The following is a 19,658-nucleotide window of genomic DNA, read 5'->3' as shown; positions in this document are numbered from 1 at the left end:
ACGGATGAAAACGAAAAGACAGGTCAATGTTTTAAAGAACAGTCAGAACATGAGAGAAAAAGCCTACCCAAATAATAATCCCATTGCATTTTGGGACGTGATCTTATTTTAATTAGATATAACCAATGATTTAGGATTTCTAATATTAGACAGCCAATCCTCATTATTTACAGATTTTTGTTTGCAAATTCACCTACTTGAAAACCCCAACTCAAGACCTGTGGCACTTTCACAATCACTTGTGGATGTCCTTAGAGTGGCAGGAAATGTGCACCACCTGATGTGCACATGCCCAGTTGATGTGGGACAGGTGAGCTCTGCCTTCTTGTTTCAGCTCTCATGCCGTAAACACGTGTCCTTTTTGCCATCTATTTAGTGCCATGGTTTGGGGTTTGTTTGTTTTGCTTTTTGTTGGTATTTTGCCATTTAAAATGGCCCCCAAACATAGTGACAAAATTCTGTGTAGTGATCCCAAGCACAAGAAGGCTGGGTTGTACCTTACAGGGAATATGTGTGTGTTAGATAAACTTTGTTCTTTAGTGTTGTTGGCCATGAGTTCAATAATAATTAATCAGCAATAGATATCTAGCAAGGTGTCTTTAAACAGAAACACATAAAACAAGGTTATATATTGATCGGTTGATGAAAATGTGACCAGAGGCTCAAAGGAACCTAACCCTATACTTCCTTTAGAAACAACAGCTTAGTATTTGCTCTTTGGTGTTCTAGAGCATCACCCCAGCAAATAACAAGAACTGACTATAATCAGTGACTAGAAGATTGATTCCAGATTAGGCAAGTGCTTCTTTTATTGAAGCCCTTTGATAACAAGCTCCATTCCAGCTGAATACCGCTGCTGGGATTGGCTGAGATCAGATACTCTGAATGTTGTGAAGTGATAGGATGGAGCTATGGCTTGTATCAATTTGAAAATGGCATAACATGAAAATGAGGCAATGAAGGCCAGTAACAAAAATGGCAGAAAAGCAGACCAGAGGAGACGGGTTATGGAAGATAGGAGATAACATGGATACATGAGGAGGACATGAGTGGTTGTAAATTTCTTTCTCTAGAAAAAAATCTTTCCAAATGGAACCCTTACTCCTGAAATGACTTTTAATGGAGTCTTTGGAAATGGATGTGTGTAAATGAATGAAAAGGGCATGTTTAACTTTTCAACTAAGGTTTCTCATATGACAGCGAGTTTCTAAAAGCAACATGGTTATAATAAATAACATTCTGGGTCACCAACTTCATGCCAGGATGCTTTCTGAATGCTTTGTGCACTTTGTTTTCATTCAGTCCTCAGGGCCACCCCATGACCTGCACCTCACTTCTACAGGACCCCGAGGCTGAGATGCAGAGAGTTTTCACATGTTGCTTGAAGTCTCAGGGACACTTAGAGGCAGGCAGGAAGATTCACATCTAATGGTAAGCTTCTAAAGCCCATTCTCTCATCTTTTTCCAACAGCCACCCCAAAGAAGCATTTCCATATTTTCCTAGAGTGTGGACAATGCTCACTCCCACGTGAAAAGAGGGTGTCCTTGTCATTTTTTTTTTTTTTTTTCTTTTTACAAATAGATACAGTATTATAGGAAGCGAGGGCTCCAGTACTTTCTTTTAATTTAAAGAGTAGGAGTTGATTTTTGAGATGGGATGCACCATTTTGAAGCAGAAGGCTGGAGCTGTGACTGTGCTGGTTGTGGGAATCTTAGAGGCTAAAGGAGATGAGAGCCATTGCTGGGACTTATGAACACTCTGCTTGATTCAGCTGAGCTAATGGCTACTCTAAGCCCAGTCAGTACCCTGGGTTCTTGCCTGATGCTGGGATGTAGGGATATCAAATGCATCTGCTCCTGAACTTTGCCTTTGAATGGATACATTAAAGGAGGAGAAGAAAAGTCTAGCAAAGGGCTCAGGAACTTGGATGCCAGCCAAACCTATTCTAGTTCCATCTTTCCTTGTTCCTATTTATACTCTGCATGAACAACTTCCCTATTGACATGTCTTCCCATATCTGTAACTGATACAGAGCACACTTCCGTGCAGCGCACGGCACAGGTACACACTAAGGGAGAATCCTTCCCTTTCAGTTTCTATGCCTTTTTATTTTGTTAAATGAGGACTACTTTTTTTATGGGGGTGCCCAGATTGGAAAGTCCATTTTCTTATCCATCTTCTTAAGAAAGATGGGGTATCCTTGTCTGTTTTCTTTGAACTGATGGCTACCTTCCTCTCAATTCGATTCAAATAAAAAACAGGGAATTAGACACTGAAAGAAAACACAATTCACAGAAAGCAATGGTTCTTTGCAACCATGAGACAAGAGGAGTGTTCACTCTCCTGTGTCTGTGTTTTTGAGTCCCAACTCCAAGTGGTTGTCTAGTTGACTTATACTCCTATTTTTGTAGCACCATCCCGTGGCCTTCAGTACCAGTGCTGGTGCCTTAATTACCCTGTGCTGAGTAAGAAACGGACCCTGACTACCACTCACCACTCAGCCTTATTTTTCACCTGAAGGGAACCATGAAGGAAAAGGATTCAGAAGAAAACAGAGAAAGGTTACTTTCCCTTCCCCCTTCTTTCCCTAGGATCATGAGGACAAATAACTTTATATAAGGTAATAAAGAAATCCAAGCTTTGCTCACACCCGATTGTGTCTGTGTGGAGGGGGAGACACAAGTAACAGACGTGCTGATTGTGTTAAATGTATGCTTTCTCCAAAAATAAGAGCAAAATTCAGAGTGAAAACGAGCACTAGTCAATACTTCCGAAAGAATATTATGTGAAAAGGGATCTAAAAGAACAGAACAGTAATCTTTAGTCCTAAACTATATATTTTACTGGAGAATATTTAATATTGGTTTTAACCATAAGATAAGGCCATTTCCCCACTATTGAAGAAATAAGTTGTTTTCCAATCTCCTTTTCCAAACATGCAGTATTTCTTACCGAATCTTCAGAACCATCAGGACTTACTTGATGATGCTCTCTGGAATCTGGACACAATCCATTGGGATCAGCCCACTGAGCTCTGATAAGCTGCTGACATATTTAATTTTACTGCTGAATTTTGAACTAAAAAAAAAAAAGGAAGGAAGAAAAATCTATGATTAATTGCTCCTTCATCCTCCCTAAGGTCACTGCCTAGTCTTGAAAATCATGATATATTTAATTCCTTGTCCCAGCACTCTCCTGAGAAGAAAGGATACATTGTCTGAGTAGTTACCATGTGCTAGACACTAAGTGGTTTATATAAATTATCTCATTTATTTCTTAGTACAGGCTAGTGCAGCAGCCACTCTCATTATTCTCTTTTGAAAGATAAGGTAACCAAGGCAGAGGGAGTTAAGTACTCACCGTCAGTAAGTGGCAGAGCCTGGATTTACACTCTGGCCCACACATCACATGACCTCCCATGGTTCCTGCCACTCTGCGCTGTCACTGGTTTATGATTTGTTTGCTTATTTATTTTTAGCAAACAAAAATCTTGTCATTTTATTCTTCTTCTTTTCTTTTTTTTTTTTTTAGTTTTAGTTACATTTTAAGTATTTTTAATTTTTTTCTCTAAAGTTTTAGTCTAAGAGTTCATGCCAGATGAACCAAAGTTAAAAAAAACGGTTCCAATGATGGGGGTTCAATTACAAACCACTTCCATCTAAATGATTAGATGTTTTATAAAGGGGCATGTCTCTATTACTGGTGAAATTGCAAACTAATTTTAAAAATCCATTATTATTCCACTTGAACAGGAACTTGAGTGAGCACTGAATTTTCTCAGATGGTTTCAAATTAAAAGGTCCTCCCCAAGTCTACTGGGATTGTGTTGAGCTGCCTGCCAAATGTACTTCCTTCTGTTTCAACTACTGTGCATTCTAGTGGGAAGCTTCTCAAGGTCATGTCTCTATACACCTATCTTTCCATTTTACTTGCAGTTTTGACCCTGGATCAGTGGCTGTGCCTTGTGAGCAACTTCCTCCCCATACAGTCACTTCTAGCCCTCCTGATGAGTCTTGGGAGAATGCACACTACCAATGACATGCTACACTGGACCTCTTCCTTCCTCCAGGTTTTTGTGCTAGATTGAGGTTTTGATAAAAGACAGAGTGAATGGAGTGAGTGGGAGGAGGTACACACACAAGGGGAAACCTCCATCTCCAGTGTTACAGTTCTCTAAGCATGCCACCTCCTCTCCTTCTTGGTATATCTGTACCTGCTATTTCCTCTACCTGGTTTTAGCGAGCCAATCCTATTAGTTTGTCAAAATTCACCTTGCCCAGCCAGCGTGGCTCAGTGGTTGAGTGTCAACCTATGAACCAGGAGGTCATGTTTTGATTCCCAGTCAGGGCACATGCTCGGGTTGCAGGCTTGATCCCCAGTGTGGAGTGCGCAAGGAAGCAGCCAGCCGATCAGATTTTCTCTCATCATTGATGTTTCTCTCTCTCTCCCTATCCCTTTCTCTATGAAATCAATAAGAATGTGTTGTTTTTTTTTAAAACTCACCTTGAAGGCTCATTCTTCTGGAAAGCTCCTCTCTCAATGCGGATTATCAGCCTTTACTCTCCACCTGTGACCACAGAACTCCCCCTCCCCTTGAGTCATCAGCCTCGTTGTGCTTTAATTGTTTATTGTGTGCTTTGTCTGCTTTGTCCTCTTTAAGGACAGTAATTGAGCTATTTAATTCATCAGTCTCCAGCACCTAGCCCAGTGCTCGGCACAACAGACTATTCATTCTTAAAATGCAATTTGTCATATACCTCTCTCATAGTAGCTACCCTTTAGCATTTTACCTGCAGTTTTGACCTTGGACCACGGGCTATTCCTTGTGAACCACCTTCCTCTCCATACAGTCATTTCTAGCCCTGCTAAGACTTGGGTGAACACACACACTACCAACAACCTATAAAACAGGCCCACAATACATTTAAGTGGCCTCTTCTTCAGGTGTAAATGTTGGTTACACTGATGTGAATTGATTCAGAAGGGGGATATTAAAAGAGGGTCTTACATGACAGAGCTGTAAATACAATGTGTAAGTACAAGTGTGTGGTCTTTAGAATTAGGCCGACAATTGGGTTCAAAGCCTGAGTTTCACTTCTATGTTACATTCGACCTGGGGTTGACAAACTGCAGCCCACAGGCCACAGCCAACTTGTTAACTGCTTTTTACAGTTTTTGAGCTCTGAATGCACTTTATGTTTTATAAATTGTAGAAAAAATAACAAAAACAAGAATATTTTGTGATGTAAAATATTTAGAAAATTCAATTTTAGTATTCAGTTTCAGTATTCAAGTCTTATTGAAACACAGCCATTCTCATTGTTTATATATTGTCTGTGGCTGCTTCTGCCCCACAATGGTGGAGCTGGGTTCTTGTGACTGAGGCGGTACGGCCCACAAAACCTATCATATTTACTCTCTGATCCCTTACATAGTGGGTTTGCTGGCTCCTGCTTTAGACAAGTTATTTGACCTCACTGATCCTCAGGGTTTTTTCCTGTATCACGAAAATAATAAATAGCACTTCCTTCAGAAGACTGTTATGAGGATGAAATGAAATAATGCACATAACCATCAATAAAAGTAAGCCATTATTATATGTAATTCATCACAACACTATTTGCTATTACTATTGTTGTAATTATTATTGTACTGAAACTCCCTTCAATAAATAATGTTGAATTTGAAGCATTTTCAATATTTTTATAGTAATAAAGATTTTGTGATTTATCAATAAGAAACATTTGTGTTATAAACATAAAGACTGAATTATTAAAAATCAATAAATCCATACCAGTTCTAATACTTACTCTTTTACACATTAAATTTTTTATAAGCTATTCACTATACATGAATTCCTACTCCTTGTCAAAGTATTTTCTGCTATTATTAAAATAAATGTTTCTTTGTATTCTTTAAATATTTCATGTTATTTTTAAGGCAATTTGACATGGCATAGTAAAGAGCTAACCTTGTCAGAGGAAAATTAGGTTGAATCATGCCACTCAATTGTCGTAAGTAGAAAATGGAAATGTTAAATAATTATAAATGAACACAGAGCAAAAAAGGTAGAATTTGGAAGGCACAGTAAAATTTATGTTAAAAGGGGGGAGGGGAGAGGATTTTAACCTCAAATTTTTTTCTCTAGAAGTAAGGTTAGCAGAATTTTGCTTAGGGATTCATTAATAACTCTGAGGTAGAAAAATGTCAGTTTATCTAATCTGTATCCCTATGTTACACAAGATTTGATTTTATTATATTTTTAAAGTTCTCTAGAAAATGCATACTGTCCCCTTCATTTAGCTGTTCCAAGTCTTTCTAAATTATGACATCTTTCTTACTTTTCTTTGTAGTACCAAAATATAAGGGTATATAGCATGTGACACAACATAAATGATGAATAAATATTCACTGAATGAACCAGAAGGAAACCAAGAATCCTTGTGGGAGATTTAAACAGCTGTCAACAAGGCTACCCAGGCTCTTTACCACATGATATTTATTCAGCAAAAATAGAACAATTAAGTCATGGCTCCCACTTCTGTCCTTTGTTTTTGTCTTTATTTTCTATTGTCATGTTATTTTGTCTTTTCTATTCTCTACAAAATACCATATATCACTTTAAAAGTATTGTCTATTCCTTTTTGTAAAGTGACATGGAAACCCACCCCTTTATCTTTTATGTTTACAGCAACCCACATAGAGATCATGCTTATAATAATTGGTGAAACAGTCATTATGAAATAACTAGAGGCCCGATGCACAAAAATTTATGCAAGAGTAGGCCTTCCTTCCCCTGGCTTCTGGCACCGGATTCCCTCCAACACCCGGACCTGGACTTCCCCCCTCCGGCTGCCAGCAAGTACCCAGGACCTTGGCTGGCTTCCCTCTGGCTCTGCCTTCATCAGAAATGACATCCGGGAGACGTCTGGTCTAATTAGCATATTACCCTTTTATGATTATAGATGCTCACTCTAAATTAGAACTTCTCAATGGAGTCTAATGTATCTTTCCAGGAAAGGCAGAGTCAAATGTCTTCCTATATACCCTCTTAGTTTATGAATTCTTGTTTATAGGTCAATTAATACATTTTTTTAAATCTACTAATAATGCTTTTACTTTTACTATAATAATAATCAAACCTTATAAAAGGTCGTGTCACTGCAAGGAGTGTTCTGATGAACCAAGATGGATGAACAATGATGAAGGATTTCAAATTTTTTCGCAACCTAGTTTGAAAAAGGAAAAACAGTTACTCATAACCCATTTTTAGTGGGAATTAAAACAGGAAGCATGTTCCCAAATAAGAATATATACACATATACACAGAGTTCTAGGCAAGTTGCTATTACCAATAGGGAAAGTGTAGAATAGTCATAATTAATTTAAAAAATGTTTTTTGACATGTAATCTGAAACTTGTGACTCAAGCCTTATTTTCTCAGAATAAATGTAAGCTGAAGTGGTTGTAGTCACAGAGTCCGTAAATCTATACCCATCATGGCATATTTTTTCTTAACAATTGCTTTTCATTTTTGTCAGCATTATCTTTACTATTTTGAAAAGTGCACTTTTACAAGCAACTTAATTTATTTGATCTCTGAGCTTTCTTGGCATCTGCTTACATACAGTGAAAACAGGAACCATATATCAAGTGGTTGTTTGGCCTGCAGGTTACCATTTCAAGATTCTTGATTTTCAGGCACATTTTTCAGCGTTAGTAATGCTACTTTACGAATGTTTGAATCATTAAATGAATTTTAGTTACTGTAACAGGGCACTCATGTGCTGTTATGTAAGGAGCCACACCTAAGTGGATGCCATACCCATCACAGATATCATAAACTGGTTTGTTTATTATGACAGTTTTCTGTACATGGCAATAATGTGCTTTGTTCTATTAAAACCAATACAAAGGAAAGGAAAGTATCTTGAAGAAGGGGCACCCAAAGGCACCATATGGCAAGTGGTTAACATGAATTAACGGTGAATACTGAAATAAGAGCTCAACGTTTTCCAAAATCACAATAGTCCCAATGCATATAAATAGCATCAAGATCACATGGCACCGGTAGAAAATGGTGGATGCTGGTTTACCAGCTCACATTGCACCTTGATGTGGCAATAACATGCATAGTTTAAAGCACAGTTTGGTCATTAGGTCTGACGCTACAACATTTAACAAAATCTGGGGAGGATTTGCTTGGGGCACCAAGTGACACTTTGATTAATATGTTATCATTTATTATCTCAACTATGCATAACTCAATGTTCCTAAATAATTGCATTTTGGTAGACTAAGAGGGAGTTAGAAATAGGAATTATTGAGAAAATAAAACTAGGGATTAAATAATGGAGCCCACCTACCGTCTGTCAATCATCTGGTAGCATTTCTTCATCCAGCCCAGCCCTGGCATCTTCCGTCTTGGAGTTGCACCATTCAAGTACACAATCATATAATCTTCAGCTACCATCAACTCTAAAGTACTTATTACATATCTGATCACAGAAAGGAAGAGGAGTGTTTTCAGTTCCCACATGAAATACTTTACATCTTCGACACCATAATTAGATAACATTGAAATGACAGCGTGTATAACATTTGAGAATGGCTGTGCATATTACCTCTTCACTTGGAGAAGAATGCAGTTACCTAACATCATTTCTGAGAGTGAGTACTGTTCATTTAAATATACAGTTGCCTTTTTTTTTTTTAATGCAGGTAGACTAAAAATACCTGTGGGTAAGAAAACCAACTTTCAAAAATGTCAACAGTGTTATCATACAGTAACGGCAACCCAGATTAAATAAGGGCAGACCTAAATGAAGCCAGGTCCTCATCCGTTGACTAAGAACATGTTATCGGGGAACAAATATTAACACTTCACCTAGAGGAAATGTTACAGCATTTTAAAATGCAGGCCAAGCTGTGTTTGTTTTCAATCCATTCATTCTACTGACAGGAGTGACTTTAAAGGTTTTAGTCTCTTGAGCAAAGTTCCTAGACAGAGATTTCTTTGGCTTTTTCTCAAAGGCTTAGCACAGTCTACATCATTTATTTCCTTTTATTTTTTTTATTTTTATTGATTTTTTACAGAGAGGAAGAGAGAGGGATAGAGAGTTAGAAACATTGATGAGAGAGAATCATCGATCAGCTGCCCCTTGCACACCCCCAACTGGGGACGTGCTCGCAACCAAGGTACATGCCCTTGACCGGAATCGAACTGGGACCTTTCAGTCTGCAGGCTGACGCTCTATCCACTGAGCCAAACCAGTTTCTGCTATTCCCTTTTATTAAAGATGCTGATCTGCCATGCATACCCACAGACATTAACTCAAAGCACTTTGTTGGAAGTATCACTCACAGGAAAAGATTTTCCATGACATAGTGGTAATCCGCCCGACTGCTGTCTGGCAGAAAACAAGCGGCAAACACAATGATGGCATTTAGGCCATCCCCATAGTATCCTGGGGGACAAACAAAAAGACATTTGTAACCAATTGAAAGCTTTAACAAGATAATATTTAACCCAAAGGATAAATCTGGAAACCTTGGCAAGTGTGTGGATGTAACAGGTATATTTTTAATTTAGTATTATATAGACAGTACTTTTATAAGTATATACACATATAATTGTCTCTTAGTGGTTAACATATGTTATCTAGAGTCTTAAATATAGTGTGTTAATATATTTGTATATATAGGGTATCCATCTATTGTGAACGATTATATAGCCATGACTGGGTGTATAAGTACTCAACTTATCAAAGGATAGGAGCAACACTTTCTGTTTTATGGGCTTCTAATTCATATATTTTAAAAATGTAATTTATATAATACTTTTCCCCCTCTCATGGCTAAAAAAGAGGTCGAGAGTAATCATTTTCAGCTCTTTTAAGTTTTAACTTGAAGGGAAAATTTCATCACCAAATTCCACTACAATCTCAGACTCATAGACTTCAGTGACCAGATGCCAGTGAGTAGACAAGTAACTGTCGCTTTGGTTTAGAGGACTGGTTCCCTGCGATCTCCAGGTGCAGAGAAACACTCTCAGGTGTAGAATAACTGGGCACAGAAGTCAGAACCTCATCTCTTAGAGAGAGGGCAAACTCAAGAAGGGTTGGTCTGGAGTTTTATGAAAATACGTATGTTGGAAGAAACTGGAGAATTACTTCTTGGTAACATGAGTGGAGGGTGGAGTTCTATTTGCAGAGGTTGGTGAGAAAAAAGGAGACAGGAGATGCAGACAAGCGTGGTCACTGAAACTCCAAGGGCTAAGGAAAATGCAGATATCTCAGGACATTTTACTCATTTTGGAAAGCTCTGCTCCATCCTCTAATCAAGCTCTGGGTTCCCTTAGAGCTCATCTTTGAAATTCATGGCAGCGGTTGACCAGATCCCCATGGGTTTGTGTATGGGATCTCATGTGTATTCCGGACTTCAACATGGAAGCAATACACTGCAGGGTCATGTTTTTATATCCCCTTTTAAACACTTGCAATTTTTGTCATATAACATAGTTCTGGACTTCAGAATCATCACAGAGATTTCCTCAAGGCTCTGAGGGGGAGGACAGGACACACGCTCACGCCTGATCCATTGCTCTCAGAACTCAGCGTGTCTCATTCTTTCTGAACTCTAAATATCCCTCTGTTGATGACAAGGCAGTAAAATACTGGCTGGATATAGATTCGGATGGGGCTTAAGTTTTGAAAAGCAGTTTAATAAGATGTTCTCTACAAAGAGAGAGCGGGGATTCTACCACAAAAGAGGTGGAGAAGAGAGTGATACCATCTAAAAATATATCAAATTATGGGTTTGTGTGTATTACTAATTTGAGGTTGAATGCAGTGTTTACAGAAGATGCTACCTATGTAAGTCTACATCTGAGGCAACACGTGTTTGTGAGACAGGGTTGCAGTAGCTTCCCTCTGGATCCTTTGCCTTAGTTTCATCTTTTCCAATATGTCGATATTTGCCAACTCCTTTTTAGAATGCGATATGAAGGAAAATGACAGAAAGAGATATATTTCAATACAGGAAGTATTTGTTCCTCCGAACAATTTTAGGCTTTTATTAAGAAGCCTAAATAAAATGGAAATTCAAAAAGGATAAGTTGACTTAGCTACACTAAACCTACACCATAAAGGTGTGCAATGCAGACTGAGCACAATGAAAAAGGTGGCTTCGTCAGAAGAGACAACAGACATGATGAATCCAGCTTTAAAAGCAGGTGCAAAAGCATCCTTTTGAAAGCATCTTTCTGAATGTAGCTGTCTGGCTGTCAGAGTAACTTCAAGATCGTGACTGCTTAGTTGCTTTGATTTCTTTTTCTATTTCTGAAGAATTTCTATGCATTGGTGTTTTTTTTGTTTTGTTTGTTTGTTTTTAAATGAAAGCCTGGAGTTTTTGAAGAATATTTCAGAAGTCATCTTAAATGACAGTTCAGCTCTGTGTCCATGCTGTCTGTCTTTGGAATGCTGTCATGTTCCCCAGAGTTCATATAACCAAACGAATGCTTAACCACTTACCACCTTCTGACCATTGTCTAAGTCAGGAATGGCTCTAGGTAAAAATTACTAAAATGTACAAAGATGGCTTTTTGTACTTTGGGGCACCTCAACAGTTGGAAGAGAAGAAAAGAAAGAAGAAGGAAACAGGAGGAGAGGAGGAGATGTATGAAAGGACATGGAAGGAAAAGAGCTCCTCGGGAGAGTTTTCCATCTAAGTCAAGAGCTGGTGCCATTGTTGTCAGGCTTTGGAGATACTATAAATAGCAAAGGCTGACTAAGTGCAATAACCAGAATGAGTAGGCCATTCCCTCTTGTCCTGCAAGATCTCCTTAAGGGGATTGACTAACTTGATTGCTATTCTAAATATGCAGCTTCCTCATGTGAAGTTGCCCATGAGCAACTGCATGATGCGTTTGAAATTTGGGTTTTAGAAATGTGTATTTTATTAGCATCTCTTCTCAATGACCATGAGGTGAATTCAGGGCATGTGTGCTGAGGTACGTGAGCAATCCCACCATGGTGCCTCCTGAGACCCTCTGAAGCAGTGATGTAAACCTTACCTGAGGCAGAACAGACAGGCATGAAAGGGACGTAACACAAGTTTGCTGGCCCGCAAATGGAATGGAGACAGAAGGAAAGCTGCCACAGTCACAACCAAAACATCACACACACACACACACACACACACACACACACACACACACACCAGCCAGTAACTCTTCTCATTCTTTCCAGGATCATTTGTCCAGCAACATGGCAGAGAAGGTTACCTGAATCTCCTATAATAAAAGAAGTAAAAAAAAAAAAAAAAAAAAAAAAAAGAAAGAAAGAAAGAAAGGAAATCCCTTGTTACAATGCTATGGCACAACTGCCCTTGGTCATTTAAAAATATTCTCTGCTTCAAGTTCAAAAAAGCCAGTTCTGGTCTCAGAGTGACCCCATGCTGCTGGCAGATCCAAACCACCCTCTCTTTGCTTTTTTTAATTTTAGCAGATGGCAGGAATATTGGTCACCCTCTTATGACTGATGAAGTGATTAAAGCCCAGAGAAGTTACGTGATTAATTGCCAAAATCACAAGTTAATTCCTGGAAAAATTGGGTCTTGAACCCCGTTATTGTAAATATGTGCAGGGCCTCTGACAATAGCTCATATCAAGGTCACCAATGCAGAGGACCGGATTATTTGTTCAAAAACTATTCTCCCACACTGATATTCCCAACTGGTATGGACACTTGGTAAGGCCTTGCTTTCTAGTTAATTTATGCAGCTCTTCTAATCATCTTGTAGTTGCACAGAGCACAACAGCTGGCACTTCTCCGTTGGCCTGAATGGGAAAACATCCTTAGCAAAATGCAAGACACCAAAACAAGATCCCCATCCAGGATGGGGCACCGATGATTAAATGCTCATCAGAAGCCAGGATGGCCAACTAAGGAGGACTGCCTTCTCATCACTAAAGTTTAAAAAAGCGGTGTGAGTTTCCAACACAGAAGACCAAACTCTGGCAAATTCAGAAGCAACATCTGAATGATCTTTGCCCACAGAGCACAAAAGCTGTTCAGGGCACAGGAAGAGGCGGCATCTCGCTGAGGTCCCGGATGGGTGCAGCCAGAGGCACACTCATGCAGGCCAGCACCTGGAGAAAGACGAGGTGGAGCAGGGGTTTGGAAAGGTGGCCTTGTCTTCCATACTGGACAGTCACGCAGACAAAAAACGAACTCAGCAACAGAACGAAGAGGCGCTAATGCCAATGGGAGCAGGCGGCAGGGATGGAGGGCGCAGCAAACGATGTTATCCCTGAGGGGTCAGCTCAGTTATATCTCAGAGGACGTGACAAGCAGAAGCAGGGCTTTTTCTGTCCCTACTGTGCTGATGACAACTGCTCTCTCCTATTTCAGGCAGCGGACCCACCCACACAACCCACATACTTTTACTGTGGTGCAAAGAGCAGGCAGGTGGGGGCATTGGAGGGACAAGAGGTGTTAGGAGAGCAGCGAAGCAGTGAGCCTGCCTTCTGCATAACCAATGGCTCTTCAGTTAAGACCAAGGGGTAGACATGTATAAGTATCATCACTGCTCTACACTTTTAAAAAAAAATCCTTTTTATTTTTAGAATGAGCATGGGCTACGTTTATAGTTAGCTGCTGATTTGTTTTTATTTCTAAACAAATCATACCTCTGTGCCCAATGGGTGGTGCAAAGGAGGCGTGGCCTTCTCGGAAGCTCTGGGTGATGTTCAGGCTGTGGTTTTTGTCCTAACAAAGGGTTGGCCCTAGGACCACTTGTCTGTCACCTCCGGGAGGTCAGGCCAGTTCTATTCTGAAGGGCTATGGGGAGAGTTTCTCTCAGAGGAAACGGCCCCAGCCCACAGCACTATCATGGGGACAGAATGCCATTTCAGGCCACCCTGTGAAGCAGGAAAAAGGAAGCTCATGGCTGAGGACACCTATTGGCATTTTCCTTCTCTGTCATGGTTGGAGTCCCTGGGTGGTCAGATACTTACCTGCAGGGAGCAAGGCATAGGCTGGAAAGTGGAAAATTTGCTGGTGGAGGGAAATTTGATTGAAAAAAACACAATGTCCTCCTGCTAGTTAGAAAACAAAAGCTAGGAGTTTAATGTCGTCCCGAGATGCTTATTTCCCTGTCCTTGATGAGGAAGAGGGAAGAACGTTTGCCATGTTAGCTTACACTGTTCTGGAACAGCCGAGTGGTTAGGGGGTGCCTCGGGACTGCAGGGAAGGAGCGCATGCAGCAGGAAAATAAAAAAGCCGTCGATGCTTTCTGAAGTTGACCATGTTAAATGTGTTGCTCATCTGGCTTGTTGTGAATCCTAGATTAGCCAGGCTCTGGAGCTCCAAGAAAGCACTGGAAATATGAAACACAGCTTTCTCCTCTTCCTTGCCCCTCAGTAGGCACATGGAGGTTTTGGCTGGAACTGGCTGTTGTCAGGCACAGGTGTCATGGAGTTTAGAGAAAAGCCAGTTTCAGGGAGGGGAAAACAATGACAAAGCTGAATCTAAAAAGATTTCCCAAAGCTCCTGAAGATGATTCAACATACTATTTTGTAATTAGAAGCAGCTCTATTGTAGTGATTTACTGCAGGCTACGGTGATAAGGACTCAAAAACAATTCATTTAAACCCTACAACTAACCCAAATGAATTGTGAGCAGACATTATGAAACTGGACAACTCTGGCATTCAAGAAATTTGCATAGAAGATTATAACTATCAGATCTGTGATATGAAAAATATTTTCACATTGGAAAGTTATTTTTGCACAGTTTGCTTTGCAATTTTGTAGAATTGGGTATGAAGTGATATATTTAGCACTACAGTCCCCTACACCTTGACTTCCCAATAGGGTCTGTGGGGTGTCATGTTGCAGAGCACTCTAGTTTCATTTTCTTATAAAAGTACAATATAAGGCTGCCTGTTCCCCTGTCCTCCCCAGATCCACACAGAGCTGGACTACCTCCATGAGAAATGACCCTCCTGTAGGGCTCGATGACCTTCATGTCAATCCGCTGCTCTTGTTCTCCAATCACCACTGTCCTCCACAGCCGGTTGTCCTCCCGCTCCTCTTCTGCGGTATATTCCGGAATAGACTCGGACTCCTGGCCAGAATCTTTGTTGGCTGTGGGATTCTCTAGAAAGGAAGCACAGAGCCAAGCTTCATTGAAGGAGCAACACCCTTACTGTTGAGGCAGTTCAACAGCCAGCTGCCTCCTGGCAGAGTCAACCTGGTGGAGCTGCCTACTATTTTATACAAATCACATAAAGGACACTCAGGCAAGTCTAAGGATTCACTGACTGAACAATTAGACCCATTGCTAAGATCAAGCTGAGGGTGGGGACAGATGCAGGGCTAGAGCTGTCCTGTGTCAGCAGTGGTCCAAGAGGGTCTAGGCTGAACCAGCTCATCCTTGGTCATACAGATGGAAGACCACAGGCCTTTCGGATGTGGTAAGAGGCTATTATCAGGTCCCCATAATCCTGTTTTCCTTGGACCACGTTTCCTGATGTATCCTGAGTGTGCAGGGTCTTAGTCTCTTGATGATACCACTGTCTAGACCCCTGCTCTGAGATGCTTACAATGAAGCGGAACCTCCTTCCCTATTTGGAGCGTATCAGGACATAAATTTGATACACTTCCTATGAATTTTTCAAAACATGCAGGAGCAGGATTTTACAGTAAACACACTAAAGCAATTTTGTAGACCAGAAATGTTCCAAGGTCCCAAATTCTCAAGACTCCTATTTATAAGTGCATAAAGCAATGAAAAAAAGCCCACTGAGCATCTTGGGGGAGAAATTCACTACCCACTCTTGTGCATCCAGAAAAAGCAATCGTGTTACATTTTTTTAAAAGAATAAACAGCAATTGTTTCTATTTTTACTTCAGGTACTAGCAGAGTTTAACAATGATTCATCTTTGTAGGTTTAAGTAATTTGAAGGAAACTATTATTGATAACTTTCAAAATAATTCTGTGAGATATTATATAATTTTTCTTTCTTTTAAAAATATGTCTTTATTGATTTCAGAAAGAGGAAGGGAGAAGTGGAGAGAGAGAGATAGAAACATCAATGATCAGAGAGAATCATCAATCAGCTGCCTCCTGCACACCTCCTACTGGGGATTAAGCCTCAAACCGTGACCTCCTGGTTCATGGGTCAACATTCAACCAGAGTCACACCAGCTGGGCTATCTTATTTTTCCATTCAAGGAAATGACCTTTTATGGGATTTGGATAATAAAGCAATACTTCGAGTACCTACCATGTGTCAGGCACAGTAGTGGGTATTATACTAGATATGATATCAATGCAAAAACTAACTGAAGTAGTTACCTTAGGTCACAGAGTCAGAAAACAAATACAGTCAAACCCTGACCTTTTCTACTCTACGAAGCTATCACATTGTAACTCGAATGTGTGCTTCTCTCATTCTTATTTATTTTACTACGAGGCTGTGAGTTCCTTGGGCTAAGAAGCTCTGCCTGAATTACCTTTAATATTCATCTCCACCGTTAGCTTGGAAACCTGCACAGGGTACTCAATAAAAACAAGGAGGGTGAATGGGTAAATAAAGCTTTGACAAGTTCCTGGAAATAGAGGTAGTCTGTAAGGAAGCCACAACAAAGCTGTTATGCTCTGGAAGATTCCATAAGACACATTCAAACATGTCTAGTTTACCTGTGACTTAGAATAATAAAATGAAGTCTAGTTGGGAAGCAATCCTAGCCTTTTTTTTTTTTTGCCAACACCAACAGCTACCACCACCCACAGAGCCTTGCCTCTCCCGCCTCTTCTGTGTTCCCACCAGCGCTCAGCCACTCACTAAGGATGGAAAGCAGCAGCCTTTGGCTTCAGATCAAGCGCTGTGTTGCTGGTATAAATCCATCATCTGCATATGGAATCCCTTCCTGCTCCTCCCTTCCTGTTGCGTTAGGGCCCTTGGATGCTCCTCTTAGCTCCCTGTTTTCCATCTGATCTGTGCCTGCAGAATTCTGGGCTCTGTTGTTGGTTTTGATGCTGCTGTGTACACAGGCTCTCCCTTGCAATGAACTCACCTTCCACCAACCCCTCTTCATCCTGTTTGAGACTTTTTGGCCTGTTCTAAATTGGCCTGGGTGATCTCTGTGTGTAGTTTTCTGCATGCTTTACTGAGGCTAATTCATTTCAAAGTTTTGTATATTCTTTTTTTTTTTTTTTTTTTTTCCTGATTATAAAAGTAAAATACACTCTCCCTGGCCAGTGGTTCTCAGTGGTTAGAGTGTTGGCCCAAACACTTTAGGGTCTTGGGTTCGATTCCCGGTCAAAGGTACGTGCCTGGGTTGCTGGTTCAATCCTTGACGCTGGTCGGGGCATATGTGGGAGGCAACCAACCAACATATTTCACATCAATATCTGTCTGTCTGTCTGTCTGTCTGTCTGTCTCTCTCTCTCTCTCTCTCTCTTTCACTTTTTCTCTTTCTCTCTCTCTTCCCCTCCCTCTCTCCCACTCTCTCTGAAAACCAATGGAAAAATATCCTCAGGTAAGGATTAACAATAATAACAACAAAGGTAAAACACACTAATAAAAGTATAATCAATATAGAAATGGATCACAAAAACAAAAAAATCTTTCATGCCACTCTCACTCATTATATCTATTCTTTTTTCTATGTGCATACGTACACATCATCTTTCCCCTCCAAATGTGTGATTATTCCAGATATTCTGCATGTTCTAGATACACTGTTCTATAATGTAGTCCTCTTCAATAATATCACACAGGCTTCTTTTTGTCTCAATGTATATAAACTCTGTTTTTAAAGTAGCCTTAGAGCCCTGGCTGATTAGCTCAGTTGCTTAGAGCATTGTCCTAATATGCTGAGGTTTTGAGTTTAATTTCCGGTCAGGGTGCATACAAGAATCAACCAATGAATGCATAAATAAGTGAAACAACAAATTTATATATATATATATATATATATATATATATATATACACACACACACATATATGTATATATACATATGTGTATATATGTATATATATGTATATATCTCCCTTCCTTCCTTTCTCTCTTTCTCAAACCAATCAATCAATAAATAAAATAAAAGTAGTCCTAGTTCCATTCTGCTGATGTCTTTTAGTTTATCAATCCCATAGGGATAGAAATTTAGTTTTATTTCATTTTGTTTTTGTTCCTTAGAAAGAATTTGTTTTAGTTAATATCTTCATACTGGTATCTTACCTCATTTGGGTACCTACTGCTATAGGCTAAGTGTCTAGCAATAAAATGCTGGATCAGATTGCATAAGCACCTAAGGTTTCTATGAACATTTCTGCCCTGAAAAATATAACATCAAAATAAATGAAATTCACCGAAACCGGTTTGGCTCAATGGATAGAGCATCGGCCTGCGGACTGAAAGGTCCCAGGTTCGATTCCGGTCAAGGGCATGTACCTTGGTTGTGGGCATATCCCCAGTAGGGGGTGTGCAAGAGGCAGCCGATCGATGACTCTCATCGATGTTTCTAACTCTCTCTCTCCCTTCCTCTCTGTACAAAATCAATAAAATATATTTAAAAAAATATATATGAAATTCCTGTTTTCTCACACTGTCAAAAACATTGGAGCTTATCAAAATTTATAAGCCCTGACAATTTAGGGTGAAACCTGTCTCTTTATTATTTTAATTTGTATTTATTTATTAGAGAAGGTGGTGACTCCCTGACCATCTGGAAAAATTCGGGGTACCTTATTCACAGAAAAGACTCTAGTTACAGGTTAGTTTTAGAAAAGGTAGCTTAAACATCACTTAGTAAGAAAAAAAATATAAAAGCACAGGAATGTTATAACATTCTTATCAGAAATATTCAGGCTAAAATTCTTTATAATTTTTCCATTTCTCTTATGAAATGCCTTTGCTGAGATCTGGATTATGGTAAAAATAACTTTGCAGTTGGTTTAGAAAACAGAAATAGGTCATCATCTTTTCTGACCTTTGGATATATTGAAGTTTTTAAGATTAACAATTTAATAGTGAAGCATTAAAAAGAAAACTCAGATTTCCTTGAATAGAAAGACTGACCTCCTAAGTCCTTCACTACCTACATATTTCTCATATCTTTGGCACTTGTAAATATCAAAGGAAATCCAACCTTAATTATATCAGCACTTTGAATGATATTTTCCAACTATTTGGACACAATTATTAAAAGAAAATTGCGTTGAAGTGAAAACCAATTTAATATCTTTTGATAGTGAAATTCAAAATTTTTTCATTAAGCAAAATCACAGCGTGGGGAAATAAACTGGCAGAAAGGGTTGGTCATTAGCTACTGTGAAAAACAGGCAATGACTTGAATGTCCTTCAAGAACCCTCAGTCATGAAAATGGCTGAATAAAAGGATGAGTAAATGTGAGGCGGCGCTATCAAGATTAGCTTCATATATATGAGCCCAACTTATTAAAAGAATCTCTCCTAGTCATTGTCAGTATATTTATCAAGAAGCAGGATGGCCCAGGAATTAAGGACAACACTTGGGGTTTAAACGCTGGCTCTAACATTTACTAGCTGTGTGACCTTAGGTAAATGACTTAACCTCTGTGTGCCTCAGTATTCTCTTTTTTTTTTTTTTTTTTAAATATATT

At 39.5% G+C, this 19,658-nt stretch overlaps 1 protein-coding gene across 11 annotated transcripts in view; it reads right to left on the bottom strand.

Annotated features, from left to right (window-relative positions):
- PRUNE2 (prune homolog 2 with BCH domain) overlaps positions 1 to 19,658 on the bottom strand; it is a 195,738-nt gene that overhangs the window by 14,149 nt on the left and 161,931 nt on the right. For 10 of the 11 annotated variants that reach the window (XM_084899415.1, XM_084899412.1, XM_084899418.1 and 7 more), the window contains exons 12-16: positions 14,989 to 15,162; positions 9,366 to 9,468; positions 8,368 to 8,499; positions 7,144 to 7,230; positions 2,981 to 3,079 (exon numbers count right to left, since the gene is read on the bottom strand). In XM_084899415.1, the coding sequence (XP_084755541.1) occupies positions 2,981 to 3,079; positions 7,144 to 7,230; positions 8,368 to 8,499; positions 9,366 to 9,468; positions 14,989 to 15,162 (595 nt within the window). Of the gene's footprint in view, positions 1 to 2,980; positions 3,080 to 7,143; positions 7,231 to 8,367; positions 8,500 to 9,365; positions 9,469 to 9,606; positions 12,294 to 14,988; positions 15,163 to 19,658 lie in introns of those variants that run through there. The other variant, XM_084899413.1, reaches the window with a different exon arrangement.

Source organism: Pipistrellus hanaki, assembly GCF_964339955.1.
Source record: "Pipistrellus hanaki genome assembly, chromosome: 11".
Taxonomy (NCBI): domain Eukaryota; kingdom Metazoa; phylum Chordata; class Mammalia; order Chiroptera; family Vespertilionidae; genus Pipistrellus; species Pipistrellus hanaki.
This window is presented reverse-complemented; position numbering and strand designations above follow the sequence as displayed.